The sequence below is a fragment of the Lampris incognitus genome, chromosome 1 (genome assembly GCF_029633865.1).
Source record: "Lampris incognitus isolate fLamInc1 chromosome 1, fLamInc1.hap2, whole genome shotgun sequence".
Taxonomy (NCBI): domain Eukaryota; kingdom Metazoa; phylum Chordata; class Actinopteri; order Lampriformes; family Lampridae; genus Lampris; species Lampris incognitus.
The window spans coordinates 127,234,825-127,249,792 of NC_079211.1; the positions used below are offsets into that span (position 1 = coordinate 127,234,825).

Sequence of the window (14,968 nt, forward strand, 5' to 3'; positions counted from 1 at the left end):
AGCCGGGGGAATGAAGGAAGAACTATCCTCGTCGTCCTCCTCCGACACCTGAAAATCTTCGCTCTCTGATTCTCCGTCCTCCTCAACCACACTGAGCTGGGGTTCCTCAGGGGTGGGACCAGTGAGAATAGAGTCCTTATCCGAGAGGCTAGCCTGGTGGGCAAGTCTTCAGCAGGGGCTCTTAGCCATGAAGTGAGCGCAGTGAGCGCACGAGCCACGGTTGAAGCGGCTTGGGCATGTTCCAGCCCGAGACACGTGGAGCAGACCTGGTGTGTGTCTTTGCTTGAAATTTTGTTTCCGCAGGTACACAGGTGGGGGGAATCACCTTGCTCCAAGGTGGGAAGCACCTTGGCAGCTGTATTCATTTGGCTGGCATGCTAAATTTAAAATAATTATCTGGAGTGAAAATCTCGTTAGCTAGTTCCAACGATGGGCAAGGGGTGACCCAGATAGCAAAATTGCTGTAGCCCGGACCCGTCCCACACCTGACACTTTCATCCAGCCCACATACCACGTGGAATGATGGCACTTGGGTGGTCCGCTCCTGTTTGCCAGATCTGGGCCAGAACCAAGCCATAGCAATGCTGCATGTGCCACATATTTGTCAAAGGTGGCCCATATTTGTTTTGTGATATTTGGGCCATATTCACCATGTACCACACGGACCACTTCAGGGTCACATCCAGATTACATGTTGCTGAGAGCACTGCATCTTTGCCAAAAAAGGCCCACATTTGATTTGGCAAATTTGGGCCATATTTGCTATTATACATGTGGGCAACTTCAGGCTCACATCTATTTTGTCAGGGCCAGAAGAAAGCCATCAGTGCCACATCATTGCCTGAAGTGGCCCACATCCGGATGCTATCTGGGGAGGTGACCGCAGGTTCCTGGTATCATTAGCTTGCTCAGAGTAGCAAAGTTAACGTGCTAGCTAGCTTGTAGAAGCAGAAATACTACACTGTTTCGGGACAGGCCAGAGTAAAAAGCTACCAATGGTGAAGGCAGTCGTACCGGTATCTCAGCGGTTAGTGTCCAGTGACAGAGGTGTCTGCTCTGGTCTGAGGACTGTTTAGTTTAGATACGGGTGAGATTAGCTTGCTTCTGAAGTGAGAAGAGGTGATGGAATGATGAGTCATCTTCTTCTTCTTCTTCTTCTTCTTCTTCTTCTTCTTCTTCTTCTTCTTCTTCTTCTTCTTCTTCCAGGTGGCAACTAGCGTTTAAGGTGCATTACCGCCACCTACTATGCTGCAGTGTGGGCCAGAGTACTAAAGGATGAATGGCAAGAAAAACAAAAAAACAAACAAAAAACAATAATAATAATAATAATAGCACTAGATCCGCTTCATTATGCCAATTTCTTTTAAGAACACAAACAATGGTTTACACCCCCCCCAAAATTGAATAAATTCTTAAGATTAAATACTTCCACCCCAAACGTCTTGAGTTCCTTCTTCAGTTTTTCTTTATGTGTTGAGTATTTCTGGCAGTGACAAATACCATGCTCAACAATTTCTTCTGATCCACATTCACAAAGTCTTGATGGATGCTTCCCTAATAGGTGCATTGTTCCATTTAATCCTGTGCGTCCTAACCTCAATCTTGAAATGACTGCTTGTTCCCTAGAATTTTTCCCTACTGATATCCTCTCTCCCACTTTTGGTTTTAATTCATACAAATGACGGCCTTGTTTCCCTCATCCCATAACTTTTGCCAAGCCATCATGATTTTGCTCTTTATTATTGTTTTAATTTCAGCTTTGATGAAGGGCACCTTCATGACTCTGTCCTGCTTCAGGGCTTGTTCAGCCAGTGAATCCATCATGTCATTCCCCTCTACCCCTATGAGCTGGAATCCACATAAACCGAACTGCTGTCTCTGCTTGATGTAGTCAGAATAGTATCTCATAGATTTCGTGGATGATATCTGGTCTGCACTGAGATGACATGGACTATAATGATACCAGAGCTGACAATGAATCTGAACACAGTATGACCTTTTTAAGCTTGTTTTGCTCTATCCACTGTAATACCAATGCAATAGCCAATATCTCAGTTGTATATACTGTTAAGTGATCTGGTGTTCTTTCTTTGATATGTATGTCTAACTCTGGGATAACATAAGCAAGTCTTGTGTTTCCTTTTATAGGTTCCTTTGATCCATCTGTATATATTGGAGTGAATGACTGATGCATTGTGTTTAATCTGCTGTCCACTATCTCTGCCCAATTACCTATTCCTTTCACTCTTCATTTCTTCTTGAATATAGAAATCTAATATCACAGGGGGAAATAACCATGGCGGAGTCACCGGGAATGGCACTGTGGAGCAACAACTTCTCCCATGTAATCCCATTTCTTCAGCTACTTTATTTGCTGCCCAAGCAAAACATTCTCCCTTTGCTTTCCTACTTTCTCAACAAGGTTTGAGGGCCTTCACAGTAGGATGGTCTTCCCTATATGCCCTTGTAGATTTGCCCAGTAGTTTACCATCCTCTGCTTATAGCTTAGAGTCAGTGGCATCTCTCCCATTTCCACTTGAATGGCTATATTAGGGGAAGTCTTAATAGCCCCACAGCAAAACCTAAGTGCCTGAGTTTGTATCACTTTGAGCTTTTTTTTTAAATTAAAATTTATTTCTGATTTTTCCCTTTTTCTCCCAATTTAGTGGCCAATCGATCCCTATTTTAATTCAAACACCCACCCTCGTAATGCATGCGTTCGCCAACTGCATCTCTCCGGCCAACAGTTTCGAAGGAGACACCTCCCCACTTTCGTGACAAGGCGAATCCAGGCCGAACCACTGCTTTTTCCGACACACAGAGACGCAGATTCATGTGACGAATACAAGCCGACTCCGCCCCCCTCCCGAAGACAGTGTTGCCAATTATCGCTGCTTCATCGAGTCCGGCCATAGTCGGATCTGACGAGACCGGGTAGCGAACTCCGGTCCCCAGTGGGCAACTGCATCGACACAAAGCTGATGCTTAGACCGCTACACCACCGCGGACTTACTTTGAGCTTTTTTAATTGTGATTTTGCTGCTGACCTGTACACTACACTTACAATAATCAAACACTGATCTTATTAACGCAACATAAATCATCATCAAAGTGCTCCTATTTGCTCCCCATTCTGACCCTGTCAAACATCTCACTACACTGAGAACCATCTTGCATTTTTTATGTATCTTATTAATATGATCCCTCCAGGTCAGTTTTGTGTCAAATAAAAACCCCCAAAACCAAAAAGTCTTTACTTGCTCTAAGTGCTCCCCATACATCTTTACACCTGCTTCCCTTATTTTCTTCCTACTAAACACCACAACCTTTGTCTTTTCTACAGAAAAAATTAATCCCCATGAGTGTGAACATTTCTCTACCACGAAAATCGCTTCTTGAATCTTCCCTCTCAGTAGAGCTAAATTATTCCCCCTCTTCCATAAAGCCCCATCATCAGCAAACAGTCACTTCCCAATGGCATAATTTATATCAGCAAATACGTCATTAATCATAATAGAAAAAAGGATTGGGCGGATAGCACTGTCCTGAGGAGTTCTGTTATCTACCCTGTAATTATTACATAATGCTGTTGAATAAATCTATCAAATCAAAAAAGCTTGATCCAATTAAAAGTTCTTCTAGTTATTCCCATTTTTCCTAACTTGATCAACAATCCCTCTTTTCATACCATATCATAAGCTTTCTCTATTTCAAAGAATACTGCCATCACTGATTCATTATTACCTTGGGCTTTTCTCATTTCAGTTTCCAGACAAACTACTGGATCCATTGTTCCTCAACCTTTCCTAAATCCACTCTGATAAGGGGATAATAACCCTTTAGTTTCTATATAAAATGTCATTCTCTCTATAATCATCCTTTCCATTATTTTCCCTACATGTGAAGTAAGTGCAATTGGTCTGTAGCTTGTTGGACTTGTTGGGTCCTTTCCTGGTTTTATTATGGGTATAATGACAGCCTTGTTCCAACTGGTAGGTAACCTTCCCTCTTCCCAAACTTTATTATATGTTTCTAGAAGCTTCATTCTGTCTGAGTTCCTAAATGTTTTAGCATTATATAACATATTTGATCTTTCCCTGGAGATTTCTGGCCAGTTTTTGCTATAGCTCTCATTTCCTGTATAGCAAAAGGTGCATCCAATGCACTTGTGCTCTCCTGATCTTGCAAAACATCTGAGTATTCTTGTCTAGTTGCTTCCCTCCCTAGTTTCCCCTCCTCTGTTAGATTGTTATAACTATGGATTTTGGTGAATGTCTTAGCTAATATTTCTGCTTTATCTTCCTTTGACATGGCTCATCTCCCTCTACTAGTACTGGGTACTGCCACTCTCTTCTGATTCCCCTCATCTTTCTTATCATTCCCCAGACATCACCTGTAGGTGTTGATCTACCTAGCTTGTTACTTCTTGTCAATTTCTTTTCTTTGCTTCCTTCACAGTTTTCCTTGCTTGTGCCTGTGCCCTTTTATATTCAATTAGTTTTTGGAAATTATGGGTTCTTTTTAATACTTTAAAATCGCTGTTCCTTCCTTTAATGGCTTTACTGCATTATTCAGTCCACCACGGGACTGCCTTCCTCCAAATTTTCCCTTTGCTTCTGGGAATTGATAGATTTTCTGCTTTTAGTACAATTTCCCTAAACTTTCCATCAACTTGTTCTATATCCTGACTCAGGTCTATGTCATTACATTCCCTCTCACATAAATATTCGAAGTGATCCCTCTTTGCTTTACTAAATATCCACCTTGGCTCTCTTTTCTCCACCCTTATTTCCTGGTCTGTCTCTATTTTACTAAATATTGGCTAATGGTCACTACTGACTGTTGAGTCTTCCCATAATTCCCACTCACATATCCCTGCCACCTCTCGTGATACCAGTGTTAAGTCTAGTGCTGAGCTGTTACCTGTGTGTACATCTATCCTTGTCCCTCACCCATCATTAATGCACACCAAGTTATTATCCTCCAACAGTTGCTCAATGAATTCCCTGTTTGGATGTCTTTTTCCCTCCCCATAACATGCTATGTGAATTAAAATCCCCAACCCAAAAGATATGATTTGTAACTGTCCTTGGATCTGCTTTAACTTGTTTATATCTACTTTTCTGCAAGGGTTATAATAATTTATGATGGTGAATTGACCTTCATTTGTTCATATTTCTACTACTACATATTTCCCCTCTGTCCCTTTTCTAACAAACCTAAATGGTACATTTTCCTTAATAAATGTCGCACACTCCCACCTGTCCTCTCTTCCCTATCACACCTCACAGCAGTATAGCTGAAAATTCTAAAATCAAGATTTGGTTTTAACCATGTCTCTTGTACACAAACAACTTCCGGTGTCCATGATAGTTGGTCAATAAAGTTTTTAAATTATTGTCCGTTTACCACCAAGCTTTATGCATTCCACTGTAATAAAATAATCACACTTGTGTTAACCAACCTATGCTGACTCTTGGCTTCCCTGAGGTGAGAAATGACCTCAGTGTGAGCACTGAGGTCATTTCTCACCTCCTCCCATGTCAGTTCACTAATATTCAGATGGTTTGCTGCAGCTTTTACTATTATTTGTATTCTTTTTGTTTTTGATTTTGTTTCCATTGTAGTATTTATCATTCCTGCAATGAAAGTGACTAATCTCTTGAGATCAACCCACACTTTACCTACTTTACCCCCTTTTGGCTCTTCCTGCTGTCTGTTATGTTGGCTACCATTTGTGTCTCCTGTCTCCCTCCCTCTCCTCTGGTTCACCATCTTGACCACTTCTGCATATGTGGTCTTGTTTTGCACTCTGACCTGTTGAATCTCTACCTCCCTTTTCATGACTTCACATCCTCCATATGCCACACTATGATTGCCTCCGCAATTGCAACCTTTTGGTTGCTTTCTTTTCCCATACTGTCCATACTCATGAGCCTCACCACATCTAGCACACCGTCTTCTTCCTTTACATGTCATAGCAGTATGTCCAAATCTCTGACAATTAAAACATCTTACAGGTTTTGGCACATACTCCCTGACAGAGTAGGTCATGTATCCTAGCACCACTTTCTGTGGGAGAATTTCTTCATCAAACTCCAACAGTATGCTTTCGCTATCTGTCCTCACCCTTTCACTGAACACATGCAACCTCCGTGCTTCCTTCAGCCTCCCACCTTTCAAATTTGCTTTTATTTCATCCATGGTGACTTCAACTGGTATTCCCCATATCACTCCCTTATTTCACCTGTTTCCCTTCTCAACGCAGCTAGCACTCATTACTTTATACTTTCCTGCCTCTTTCATCCTATAAGCCCTTTCTCTGCTCTACACACAATCAACACATTCCCATTGCTCAACATTTTAGCCAGATTAACCTCACCAACCTGATTTTTTTAGTATCATAGTTAACTTTACTGGGCTCATACGTTTAACACCATTCCCTTCGCTGAACCTGAGTATCACCTTGATTTTTAATTCATTCATTCATCATCAGCCACTTCTCCGGGGTCAGGTCGCGGTGGCAGCAAGCTAAATAGGGCACTCCAAATGTCCCTCTCCCCAGCAACGCCCTCCAGCTCCTCCTGGGGGATCCCAAGGCATTCCCAGGCCAGACTGGACATGTAGTCCCTCTAGCAAGTTCTGGGTCTACCCCGGGGTCTCCTCCCAGTTAGCTGTGCCCGGTAAACCTCCAAAGGAAGGCGCCCAGGAGGCATCCTAATCAGATGCCCGAACCACCTCAACTGGTTCCTTTCGACGTGAAGGAGCAGCATCTCTAGTCCAAGCTCCCTCTGGATGTCCAAGCTCCTCACCCTATCTCTAAGGCTGAGCCCAGACACCCTATGCTTGAAACTCATTTCAGCCACTTGTATCCATTATCTCACCCTTTTGGTCACTGCCCAAAGCTCATGACCATAGGTGAGGGTTGGAACGCAGATTGATTGGTAAATTGAGAGCTTTTCCTTCCAGCTTAGCTCCCTCTTCACCACAACGGCCCGGTACAACATTTGCATTACTGCTGATGCTGCACCAATCCGCCTGTCAATCTCCTGCTCCATCCTACCCTCACTTGTGAACAAGACCCCGAGATACTTGAACTCCTTCACTTGAGGCAACAACTCATCCCCAACCCAGAGGGAGCAATCCTCCATTTTGTGGTGGAGAACCATGGCCTCAGACTTGGAGCTGCTGACTCTCATCCCAGCCATTTCACACTCAGCTGCAAACCGCCCCAGTGCGCACTGGAGGTCGCGTTCTGATGAAGCCAACAAAACCACATCATCTGTGAAGAGCAGAGATCAATTCTGAGGTTCCCAAAATGCGCCTTGAGATCCTGTCCATGGAGGAAAATGAATTCACGTTGATTTTATTTCCCTCATCCCCCATTTCACCACTACTTCCCTCAAAGCTAGTCACTTTCCTAAGTTTCCTCACACCAACTTCGGCAGAGTTATTTCCTCGCTTTTTCCTTGATCTCTGATTCCAGGCTAACTTCCATACTGTCCTCAATCTCAATTCCCTCTGAATCTCCCCACTCTAGCCCATTCACAGCATAGCTGTGCCCACCCTCCGTAGCTTTCGCTGCTCTGTCAGGTCTTCCCATGTTTACCAGAGAAATCCCTCTTCTCCGATTTCCCAATGTCAACCTCCGTTTCTTCTCAGATTCATCGAACAATTCCCTATTTCTATTCACCTGTAAACTTTTGACCACTTACAGCTATGTATAACATTTTAAAGACCACCGCACCACACTTCTTTCGCTCTCCGAATCCTGTCGAAGCATTGAACAAAAGCGTCTGAATGAATGACAAGTGACGCTGCGCAGGGCCCTGACGCAGACGTCATGACTGCCAGCCAATCAGGGCTGGCGTAATGGTACAAGCGCTTCTGTGAATACGCGAGGGGGCGTATCCCATAGTGAGACATTGAAACGAATGCTATGAAAGAGAACTCAGAAACAGCATACCAACAGACAGAGAAACATGCCAAACGGTCGATACACACACACACACACGCTCAAAGTCCATATATTTATTACGTTTAATGATGCTAATGGCCTAACCGTGTTTCCAAACCGCTTCAGAGAGGAAGGAAAAAAGGAGGACGGTCATCAGCATCTGCAGATGCAGGTAATGACCAATTAATCTGGCCGCCTGTCCAGTGCAGACTCTTCTTGATCTTGAAAATATGTCATCGTAGCCAAATCAGAGTTATAATCGGGCCTGTAAATCTTAGTGTTTTCACGGCCTAAGGCTCATCGGTGTGTTTATACAACCATGAACATTTTGGGGTCCGTTAGCCATAGGTATTCCCAGAGACTGTATGCATTATATGAAGTTTGTTCTGAAATCTCGTCTTTCAGTGTGACCCAGTTGCTGGACCAGATCAGTGAGGTGGTGGAGCAGAACCACCTGTTTACCGCTGACCGGCCCGGTTTGGGTCAGGAGCTGGAGTCCCTACAGCAGCACCTAGAGAGCCTGAGCTCCACCTCCTCACCGCTGGACCACTACTACAACAGCACCCAAGGTCTTGCTAACAAGAATTGGATGGGTGCACTGCAAAGGCTTGTCTGTCTTAACACGTCTTTTATACTAGACTTGTACTAGTTGGGTGACAATTTTCTAAAAAGTAGCGACAATCATGTCTAAATAGTGTGCTGCCTTCCTCCCTACTGCCTATAAAGGCAGCTGTAATGGGTAGGTAGCATTTTAACTGAAATAGACCACCAAAGTGTTGTTGTCATCTCAGAACCTGCAGATTACTTCAGGGAAATGACAGATTTCAGCTTTATGCAATGGAAGGGAGGTAATGAGAAAGCAACAGAGTACATGAGAGACAGTTAACCAGTTAACCAGTGAGTTAACCAGCAAGTGAGAGACAGAAACAGAAAGAGCAAGAGAGTTTCAAGATACTAACAAAAGAATAAGATGTAGGCCTATCTGTTTTAGCTGACACAGGTTGAGTTGTAAATCTGTGTGTGTGTATGTGTGTGTGTGTTTGTGGTTCTCTTGCAGGATTTACGTTGGCCAGCGTGTTGAAGAATCAGTCAGTTTTCCACCAGTTCCTGATCAGGAACCTCTCGCTGTCCAATAACATGGCCAGCCTTCTGCTGGACACACCCATCAGTCTGAGAGAGGTCGGCTTTTCCCTGCTTTTCACTGTCTAGCTCAATTTGTCTCACTTTAATTCTAAATTTCATATTAAAGGTTTTCCAAATTCAAAAGAATAACCAAGGCTTGAATACAGAAAGATTTTAACACTCTCTGCAGTTGCACAAAATATGATTTTGCTCGTTTGGAATGCTTCTTAGTTTACGTCTTTTTACATGAACTCTGATTTTTCTGAGTCCTAAAACATACAACATCGAACTGTGACTTCAAGGTCAAACACAAAGGAACCAACTTATTTTCAAAATTATTGGTGTAACAGAAATTGACATAAAGGGACCATAAATGTATTTAATAATTTATTTTGTTGAGGTAGGCTTTAATTTTTGGTCATGCATTTTATTTATTTATTTATTTATTTTGCTTCTTTCTGGCTACAACTGCAGCCATTAATCAGTCTCTTTTGCCAATAATTCATTATGTAGCTGTGCAATTTAATCACTGGACTTAAAGCTGCAGTAGGCAATAGTATTTCATTATAATTTTGGTCGAAATAACTAATTTTGACTATTGCATGTCACTAACAATAATTAATTGAAGGGTTCCTTTAAAAAAATGTGTGTCTGCGAGTGCCCTGCTCTTTGTGTGTGTGTGTGTGTGTGTGTGTGTGTGTGTGTGTGTGTGTGTGTGTGTGTGTGTGTATATATATATTCTTTTTTTTAACCTGGACCCAGTTTGAATCAAACAACCAATCAGGGTTAGCTATTACATAACTAGGCAATCACAGTGACTCTGTACAAACATCCGGGTTCTACATGTCTTGGTTCGGCACACATGCAGAAGTTGTGTCAAGAGCTATGGCAACTTGTAGTACATTTCCAATACCACCTTTGCCTGCAACAGCGTATAGTACAAAACAAGCCAAAAGAAGGAAAAACTTGGAGGAGAAGAGAGAGAGAAAGAAAGCACTAAATAAAAAGAGAGATCAGACAAGGGTCAACACCAGAGAGGCATTTTCAAGATGGCGAGAGCTGTGGGATTGTAAGAGGCTGAAGAGCGATGCGGAGTGATATGAGGCAGCAGAGCGAGAGGCGGAAGGTTTTACATTGGCATGTTCATGTTGCCTATTGCAGCTTCAACAGAATTTAGTTTATACATTTACATTTTCAGGGCGACATGGTGGCAAAGTGGTTTGCGTGGTCACCTCACAGCAAGAAGGTCCTGGGCTCGATCCCCAGGGTAGTCATACCCTGGTGGTCATCCCGGGTCGTCCTCTGTTTGGAGTTTGCATGTTCTCTCTGTGTCTGCATGGGTTTCCTTTGGGTGCACCGGTTTCCTCTCACAGTCCAAAGACATGTAGGTCAGGTGAATTGGCCATTCTAAATTGTCCCTAGGTGTGTGTGTGTGTGGGGGTGGGGGCCTGTGATGGACTGGCGGCTTGTCCAGTCCAGGGTGTCTCCCCGCCCGCTGCCCAATGGGATAGGTTCCAGCATCCCCGCGACCCTGAGAACAAGATGAGTGGTTCGGATAATGGATGGCAGTTACATTTTCACTTACTTATTTAGCACATGCGTTTATCTGAGGTGACTTATAAGAGAGTCAGCACTTAGCAGGTAAATTTGTATACCTCTAACAGACATCATATAGTGCTACATAGTAATGGTATCATAGTATTACTTTATGAGGTTTATGATTCCTTTGTGAGGTTGCTGTAGTACATTTACAAAATAGTAAACATATGATAATACTATGTGAAGTATTAGTAGCGTATGTGCTACATAGTAATCATATAATGATAGTACTACTACGCATATGAAAGTGTAGTAGGAGTAGTACTACTATATCTGCTGCATATCATGAGGAAGAGTGCATGTCAATTGTGTTTAGTGTAAGCGTGCCTTTTGAGAGTTAGGTTACAAGTAGATGGACTGTGCCATATATCAGTGTAACAGAAATGACACTGAGAGATGCCTGCACTAGACATCATATGTGATGTCTAGTGCAGGCACAACAGTTTAAATCTACAGTACTGGTCTTTAAGTAAGTTAAGGGCACAGTAGTCATCGTTATCACCAATAATAATATTAAGTGATTCATATTAGCTGGAAAGTGCCACTAGTCATGGTCAAGTCAAGTCAAGTCAGTTTTATTTGTATAGCTCAATATCACAAATTACAAATTTGCCTCAAGGGGCTTTACAGCAACTCAACATCCTATCCTTAGACCCTCACATCAGATAAGGAACAACTCCCTAAAAAAAATGGTAAGATTTTTTTTTTAGTTTGTTACGCCAAACAGCAGCTCAAAATGTGTAATATGAAAGGTAAAATATCAATAAGCTCATTATTCCATCCATCCATTATCCAAACCGTTTATCCTACTCAGAGTCACAGTATGCTGGAGCCTATCCCAGCATGAATTAACTTGAGAAAAATGATTGATAAATTGTGCTTAAGTTAACCTATATCAACCAAAGCAATTGTATCATCTGTTTTTCATCTTATCCATCCATCCATCCAGCCATCATTCAAACGCTTATCCTGCTCTCAGGGTTGTGGGGATGCTGGAGCCTATCCCAGCAGTCATTGGCTCCCTCCTGAAAACCATCCACTTCCCTTTGGTTTCTGTCCAACCTGTTACTCTCTCCATTATCTTGGCTGACACGGTCCACTCTTGTCTTTGCTTTTTAAATATTTTTTCCCTGACAGGCTTGAAATGTGTTGTGTGTTGTGTTGTGTTGTGTGTGTGTGTGTGTGTGTGTGTGTGTGTGTGTGTGTGTGTGTGTGTGTGTGTGTGTGTGTGTGTGTGTGTGTGTGCATATACACTTGTTGGCTACTTTATTATGTACACCAACCTGCTTAAGCAAACATCCTGCTCCTCCAGACATCACATCACATAGCCGTGCCTAAGTAAATAAACCAGACCAGGGCATCTGGGTAGTGTAGCGGGCTATTCCATTGCCTAGCAACATGGGGATCGCTGGTTCGAATCCCCGTGTTACCTCCTGCTTGGTCGGGCGTCCCTTCAGACACAATTGGCCGTGTCTTTGGCTGGGAAGCCGGATGTGAGTATGTGTCCTGGTCACTGTACTAGTGCCTCCTCTGGTCGGTCGGGGCACCTGTTTAGGGGGGAGGGGGAACTGGGGAGAATATCGTGATCCTCCCTCGCGCTACGTCCCCCTGGTGAAAATCCTCACCGTCAGGTGAAAAGAAGTGGCTGGCAACTCCACATGTATTGGAGGAGGCATGTGGTAGTCTGCAGCCCTCCCTGGATCAGCAGAGGGGGTGGAGCAGTGACTGGGACGGCTTGGAAGAGTGGGGTAATTGGCCGGATACGATTGGGGAGAAAAGGCGGGGAAAAAACACACAGACCAGATTGATAGGTTCATTTACTGTTCCACTATATGTTTGAATGGATGAGACAATTGATCTGTTTGACCTTGAATGTGGTATGATTGTTAGTGCCAGACGTGGTGGTTCCAGCTGTCCTCTTGGGATTTTGATGCATTCACAGTGTCTGTAGTTTACTGAGAACAGTGGGATGAGAAAAAGAAACAAACCATCAGTGACAGTTACTTGGACTAAAGTGCCTTGTTAATGAGAGATCTAAGGTGGACGACAAGACTCATTCAAGCTAATAGAAAGGCCACAAGGATGCGAATAACAGAGAAGAGCGGTGTGCAGAAGGGCACTTGTGTTTAACACAACTTGTTAAACAGAGCAGAAGATGGGCTAAAGCAATGAATAGCGGGTAAACACTCCCGTCAGCCCAGAATAAGAAGACGGTGCTTGTATAATCTGACACGGTGGTTCCAGAAACATGATTGTCACTTTAGTCTACTCCAATGGCCTGCAAAAACTCTACATCTTAACCTTCGGGAGATGAGATGGAATGGAACGCAGAATGTCTCCATCATTTTTTAAATGTATGCCTTGAAGAAATCATTGTACTTAATAAATTGGCAAGTGTGTGTGTGTGTTTGTCAATGTTTGGAATATTAACATACTTATTTGACCTTTGTGCGTGTGTATGTGTGTGTGTGTGTTGGAGGGGGGTTATGGTGTGTGTACACATTTTTTCTCATTGATGGTCACGTGCACATACTTAACCTTGTCACGTGCGGGGGCCAACTAGATGAAAGATACAAAAGTGTGTTGTCTTGGTACACTCCAAACGGCCTGTAATACCATTTTGTAGAAAGTGGTCACCTATAGACTCCAAATGGGCATTTTGGAGATCCGTGTATATATATAAATAATAAGAATAATGTAAAGTGCTCACATTTTGATGCCATTTAATCAAATTTAAAGAGGCAGGGGCACCCCGGTGACTCACCTGGTAGAGCGCGTACCACATACGGCTGAGTCCTTACCGCAGTGGCCTGGGTTTGAATCCAGCCTGGGCTGCCTTTTGCTGCATGTCATCCCTTCTCTCCCCCCTGCCTTTCCTATCTATCTCGACTATTGCCATCTAATCCAGGCAGGAAATGCCAAAAAAAAAATGTAAAAAAAAAATTAAAGAGGCAACTGGTAATACTTATGCCAATACTAGCTCCAGTGAGTCTGAGGCTCAAGAGACAAAGCCAAAGGAAGTTATTTTCACTCAAATACTGATTTCTGTTTTAGGCAACATTAATTTAACAGCGTGTTTTGAGTTTCTGCCAATTCATTTCGGTAAACCTCAGGTTACAACAGGCACTTCAGCAAAACTGCCTTTCTGTTACCTGTCTGGGGAGACCACACCAACACACTAGATATTCAGTAGTGTGCAACAGCTGCAGCCATTTTAGCCTGGGACATTTTTGGCCTTGGGCTCAGAAATCAGGGGTTCATCTCAAAGGGTTAACTATATGTGCATACAGTTTAAAGAGGTAGCAAGAGTAGGAAAAAGAGAAACATATTTTCTCAAATCACTCTTTTCACATGAAAATTGTAGGTATACCACCTTCTGTTTGGTATGTATGCCAGAGATGGTGCGGCAGGACACAGCTTGGTTCATGGGGCAAAAGATTACGGGCACAAGCCTGGAGACCATGTCCTACATTATGAGGTAAATTATTACAAATGGACACACATACACGCACTTTCTCTCACTCAAACACACACATACAAGTTAAGCATGCACACACAAATGGCTCAGAGACAGTTGAAACCCATCTTTCCAACATAACAGTTCTATCAACTTGTTTGACAACATATTGGGGGGAAAAGCATCCACAGAGTATTTTGTTTTCAGTTGTGATTGTTTCTTTTCCTTCCTTCTATCCAGGAGAAGTTTCTCGGGGGGTTACATAGTCTGGATGGAGGCCTTATCAACAAAGCTTTGCATGACCCCACCAAAGCGTCCCACCGGCAGGCTCTGCTCAGACTCCTGTCGCAGGCTTTGGGCCTGCAGAGAGTTGGAGGAAACCAGAGAAGTGACCCGCAGGGGCTGAAGGATGTGGAGGTATACCAAATGAATCAGGCTCCATGTCCATCAGGAAGCTCTTTTTACTGCACCCACTTTCTTCTTTTTTAGTTCCAATCGAAAGGGTTCAGGGTTGAAAGGCTTATCTGTTGGGACACCTGGAGCTTTCATAAACAATAGGCGGATGTAAATGCAGAAAATGTCTGATTATGCGCCACAGATTTTGGCTCAGCGCTGTCTCTCATTGCTTGGAAGGCTTATGCACAAAATCCCATATGCTTATTCTTCTCCAAATACAGGTTTTCACTTCTTCACTTGACTCGTTCCCTCTTTACTTTCAGTTTTCCATTTTGTTATATTGGTAACTCTTAACTTGATAATTTTTTTCTAGAAATATTTTTACCAGCTGGTACAGATTCTCAAAATTGTGCTCCTGTTCATTCTGGTGCTGTGCT

At 43.1% G+C, this 14,968-nt stretch overlaps 1 protein-coding gene across 1 annotated transcript in view; it reads left to right on the plus strand.

Annotated features, from left to right (window-relative positions):
• Positions 1–14,968, plus strand: part of abca2 (ATP-binding cassette, sub-family A (ABC1), member 2) — a 220,575-nt gene that overhangs the window by 91,936 nt on the left and 113,671 nt on the right. The window contains exons 4-7 of the mRNA XM_056296979.1: positions 8,363–8,526; positions 9,015–9,136; positions 14,043–14,156; positions 14,376–14,552. Coding sequence (XP_056152954.1) covers positions 8,363–8,526; positions 9,015–9,136; positions 14,043–14,156; positions 14,376–14,552 — 577 coding nt within the window. The remainder of the gene's footprint in view (positions 1–8,362; positions 8,527–9,014; positions 9,137–14,042; positions 14,157–14,375; positions 14,553–14,968) is intronic.